General features: G+C 42.0%; 1 protein-coding gene across 5 annotated transcripts in view; it reads left to right on the top strand.

Annotated features, from left to right (window-relative positions):
- Nucleotides 1–5,324, top strand: part of Tulp4 (TUB like protein 4) — a 139,642-nt gene that overhangs the window by 68,606 nt on the left and 65,712 nt on the right. For all 5 annotated transcript variants that reach the window (XM_029471020.1, XM_021185717.2, XM_029471019.1 and 2 more), the window contains one exon: nucleotides 4,892–5,020. In XM_029471020.1, the coding sequence (XP_029326880.1) occupies nucleotides 4,892–5,020 (129 nt within the window). The remainder of the gene's footprint in view (nucleotides 1–4,891; nucleotides 5,021–5,324) is intronic.

The raw sequence follows: 5,324 nt of genomic DNA on the forward strand, positions 1-5,324 counted from the left end.
TCGTTCTGATTAGAACTTTGTCATTGTAGCTCTGTTGTGTGACTTGTGGTCAGGTTGTATGGTACCTTTAAGGCTGCTCGTTCTGACTCGAACTTTGACTGTGGATGGATTTTTGTGTTGCTGTATAGAGGTTAGTTGTTGTTTTTAAGTTCTGTGAAGAATGTTATTGGAATTTTGATGGGAATTGCATTGAATCTGCTGATTTCTCTTGCTAATATAGCCATTTCCATGATGACAGTTAAACTAACTAGCATGGCTTATGTAGTTGGACTTGCTGTTGTTTCACTTAATAGATTATAGAATTAGATGAATTGGGTGATGATTATCACAAGATTGTTATAAGGCTTTTTTAAAATTTTTTTTGTTGAAATTGTATTCTTTTTAGATTAAAGGGAACGTCCCTGAACCCTGCCAATGTGGTTGCTCACTGACTTGCTCATTTCCTGTGTGTGCACGCCCACCGTTTGGAGGGCGCTGCTTCAGAGGCCGAGCATTGGCACTAATTGGCACTTACTTTGCTTTCCCTAGAAGTAATTCTATTAGAGGAAGTGAGCCAGCATGCTTGCACCTTAGCTTAGAATCCGAATAGGCTTCCAGAGGTCCTGTCCTGTGCTTTTATTCTGACTTTAATAACTTTCAGTAAATATTTGTTGGCTGCCATGCTATAAAATGGTAGGCTGCTTCTTACACGAGACAGCCATAGGTTTTTCTTTTTTTTTTCTTTTTTTTTTTTTAAAGATTTATTTATTTATTATATGTAAGTACACTGTAGCTGTCTTCAGACACTCCAGAAGAGGGCACCAGATCTCGTTAAGGATGGTTGTGAGCCACCATGTGGTTGCTGGGATTTGAACTCTGGACCTTCAGAAGAGCAGTCGGGTGGTCTTACCCACTGAGCCATCTCACCAGCCCCCGGTTTTCCTTTTTGAATACTCAAAGGCATGAATTAAAATTTCACTCACTTTTTTTTTTCCCTCCCAGATGAATGCAGCCTTCAGATAACACCCTAGCTGGGGGAGGCTTTTGGTGCACAGACTGAATGAATCCTGTTCCCTTTAGAAGGGCAGGAAAGCTGTGGCTAGGATGCCTAGGTGGATCCATAGCACCTAACTACACAATCTGGGCAGCTGAGATCCCAGCTGACCCTGTCTGGTAATTCCTCAACACTCTGGTATGTCCTAAGGCTGCCAAGTAGGCTGGCAGGCTGTAGAGAGCAGGAAATAAGCTACTGGGAGATAAGGCAGGCATCTGTGCAGTGCAGACAGGAGAGGAAATGAGCGTGAACCAGCCAAGCAAACACCAGTTTTAAACCAAGAATCAATGGCAAAGTCCTGTGCGTCCAACTCTGAGTTACCACCTCCACAGTCGTGCCAATTAGAACTTGGGGTAAAGAAGCATGCTAGGACCACATTTCCAGTCACTGTCACATCTCAATTCAGAATCCCAGAGGATCCAACTGAGTCAAGAGTGCATTGTTTACCCAGCAGTAGCAACTGTGTTATCTTAAAATAAAAAATCTTGGGGCTGTAGAGATGGCTCAGCGGTTAAGAGCACTGACTGCTCTTCCAGAGGTTCAATTCCCAGCAACCACATGGTGACTCATAACCATCTGATTCCCTGTTCTGGTATTCGTGAAGACAGAAAACTTGGTGTATGTGTGTGTGTAAGAGAGGGGGTGAAGAATAAATATTTTTTAAAAAGATAAATCTTACTTTAACATTAGATAATTTTAAATAGGTTTTGCCTCTGCTCGGTTATGTTTGTGTCATTCTATGACTTTAGATTATTTCCACAAAGAGGTGTTTTCTTGATAGTAACTAAATATGTTATACATGGCAGTGGCAGCTAGTGGTAAAAAATGTGCATTTTGTAGAAGCCTTACAGTAGATGAATGTTCACCATGCTCACCTAGGGAAATGATTTAAAACTGACCATTCGTGAATACGGTGTTCCTGTTTGTCACATTCCACTCCTTAGTAGCCATTTTGCAATGGGTGTGGGCTCCTGGGGGTAAAGCCTGTCAACTAGAGACCAACTTAGAGCCCACAGACTTGTGTATTGCCATGCTCAGGCCGGATCACTGTCAGATCTAAGAAGCAAAGACAGTGGGCTTGCTTTATTAACTGTTAGAAAGTTCTGAATTTTATGCATCCAGGTGTCAAAGACTTAAGTTGTTGATTTTTTTTTTTAAATCAAATGAATTAAACAAAAGATTACATGAGTGAATCTTACTTTGTTGCTCTCTTGTCCATACCTGTGATGGTCCCCTCCTCATATCTGTTTGATAAACCAACTCTTTGGGGCTAAAGATGCCTAATTTCTTTCTTTGGCATCTAACAGTGTTTGGTTCATCTTAAACATACAGGCAGTATTGTTGTTAAAATGCTGTTGGGAGTTTGAAATCATTTTTAATACTTTTATAGTTCAAAGTTATAATTTAAAGATTTATTTGCTTATTTATTTATTATAAGTACACTGTTTTCAGACACAACAGAAGAGGGCATCAGATCTCATTACAGATGGTTGTGAGCCACCATGTGGTTGCTGGGATTTGAACTCAGGACCTTTGGAAAAGCAGTCAGTGCTCTTAACCACTGAGCCATCTCTCCAGCCCCAAAGATATAATTTAATAATGATCAAAGTTTCCAACTACATATTATTTTAGAATATGCTAAAATAGCTGGTCATTTTGAAGATGTTCTCAGCATCACAGATCCTGCATAATAGTCACAGCACAATATTGCAGTGACGAACATGCAGAGCTGGCCACAGCACGTCTCCACACAGGCTGGGTGGGGCGACATGGGGAGTTGTTAATGTCTGCATTCTTGGAAGTTGACTGTAGCAAGGTAAGCCATTAACTGGGTTAGCTTAAAGGTTGCCAGGGTTCAAAAGATGACAGTGTGATGGCTTTTGTTTTGTTTTTGTTAGTGAGGGAAAGATCTTTTCCTCTTACAAATTTCTGAGGTAAGTAAACCATGCTCAGCTCAAGGCAGAGTAAGTCAGACTATTCTTTGGGGCCTTTTAATTTTTTTATGCCCTGAGAACACATATAAAACCTCCAGATCAGGTGTGTCCACGGCATAGTTTTGAGAAGTTATGTGGCTTGTGTGTTGTTGCTCTCTAGGGAAGCATTACAGCCAGGCATGAAGTGGGTCTGGCATTGCAGGAGGTTCATTAGCCCTTGGCTTTATTTCCACTGCAGAACCGAGGTTAAAACTGGGAACATCTATAGTGGTGCTGCCTCGTGAGTTTGTTAGACAGAATGCTGGGGAAAAAGAAGTGATCTTGCTGATCAGTGACAATCCTCTACTGACACACAACACCTCTGATATTCGTGTGTCTGTGGGTAGTCTCCGTTCCAAGCTTAACTCTGAGCACACTGAAGGTGGTGGAAGTGATCCATAGCTTCCACCTGAGTATTAGGCACATAGCAGACGTGTAACAACGATGCTGAGTCCGTCCCAGTCACCAGGATAAGGCAAGTGAGAAGAGTCTTAGGGGACACTCACTGTGGTAACCCTTGAGATACTGGTTTCATGGCTCAGACGCTTAAGACAGATACTCAAGATACTCACTGCGGCATCGGTGTTCCTGACACCTATGACATTGGGGCTCCCAGACTTGCCAAGTGCTTATTACACAGACCCACAAACCACCTGACAGACTTCTTCCCTTTTCTTAAAAAAAGTGTTTTGTGTGTTTATGATGAGGAGAGCACACATGCTACCCGGCATGTGTGTGGACGTCAGAGGGCAGATTTGCTGGTTCCCTCTATACACCCTTTACTCAGGTTGCAGGGATCAGACTTGAGTTGCCAGGCTTAAAGTAAGCATCTTTACCCTCTGGGCCATCTTGCTATCCCCAGACTTTCTACCTTTCTAGATTAAAAAAAAAATTATTATTGAGAAAGATGAAAGTAATTTCTTTAGATTTAGAAAATATTGGGTTTTTTAAAATTAAAACATTAGGATATTAATTTTTATGAAAGGAATTAAGTTCCTGTACTCATAAAATTAGAAGCTGTTTTAGAAACTGTTCTATTGCCATGAAGAGACGCCATGACCAAGGCAACTATTTATAAAAGAAAGCATTTAATTTGGGGCTTGCTTATGGCTTCAGAGACTTATTAGTCCATTGTCCTCATCATGGTAAGGAACAAGGAACCAGTGCTGTACCTGATTTGTAGGCAGAGAGAGGAACACTGGGCCTGGTGTGGGCTTTTAAAGCCTCAAATCCCGCCTCCAGTGACATGTCCTCTAACAAGGCCACACCTACTTCAAAAGGCCACGCCTCACAGTCCTTCTAATCTTTTCAAATAGTGCCATGCCCTGGTGACTAAGCATCAAATACATGAGCCTATGGGAGTTGTCCTCATTCAACTACCTCATGAATACCTTTATATTTTCTCTCAGATAAATCAAAAGCAACTTAAATCTTTCAACTGTGTTTTTGACATTTGCTCTGTTTAGATGCTGAGCTGTTCAAAAATAAGATAGTTCAGAAAAGAGAAAATTAAGACTCATCTTTTCTTTTTCCTGTACTAAACAAATACCAAGTTTCAAAAGTGAGAATTTTGTGAAAGCCATTTCTCCACAGCACAAGACCAGCAAATGAGAGATCTTTGCACACCTATGAAAGGCAGGTGCTGGGTTCAGGTGGGACTCCATTTTCATATCAGCGCACATGGTTCACTGTTTGCCCAGGTGTCTGCTGTCTTCTAGGAGTTGCCAGGTGTATCTGGATTCCTGTGGGCTTCGCCTGGTCCTCCTACTGATTCCACAGTCATTCCCATCCTTTTCCTATTTAGTTCTGGGATCTGAATACTTTAAGGAGATGAAGCTGGCCAGTTGTTCTCTTTAGTGTGGTTAACATCTTGTCATTTTTGTAGGTTGTGCTGGTGAGATGGAATGAGCCCTACCAGAAACTCGCCACGTGTGACGCAGATGGAGGAATCTTTGTGTGGATTCAGTATGAAGGCAGGTGGTCTGTGGAACTGGTCAATGACCGTGGGGCTCAGGTAAGTGGATGGCAGGGCCTCTTCCAATGAAACAGTGCTGCTTAGAGGTCACATGCTGAGTCCCAGAGCAAATGGAGTGAATAGCCTTGGTCTGTGCTGAAACTTTTTTGTGTGTATGAAGTAAAGGAGAAATAAGTTAGATCTTTCTCTAAAGAAAGCTTTTCCTGAGAAGGGTAAAAAGTGGGTGTAGCCTTTTTGGGAGGAATTGTCTCATGGGAGGTAGGATTTGAGGTTTCAAAAGCCCACCTAGCTGGTCGGTGGTCGCGCACACCTTTAATCCCAGCACTTGGGAGGCAGAGGCAGA

Source organism: Mus caroli, chromosome 17, assembly GCF_900094665.2.
Source record: "Mus caroli chromosome 17, CAROLI_EIJ_v1.1, whole genome shotgun sequence".
Taxonomy (NCBI): domain Eukaryota; kingdom Metazoa; phylum Chordata; class Mammalia; order Rodentia; family Muridae; genus Mus; species Mus caroli.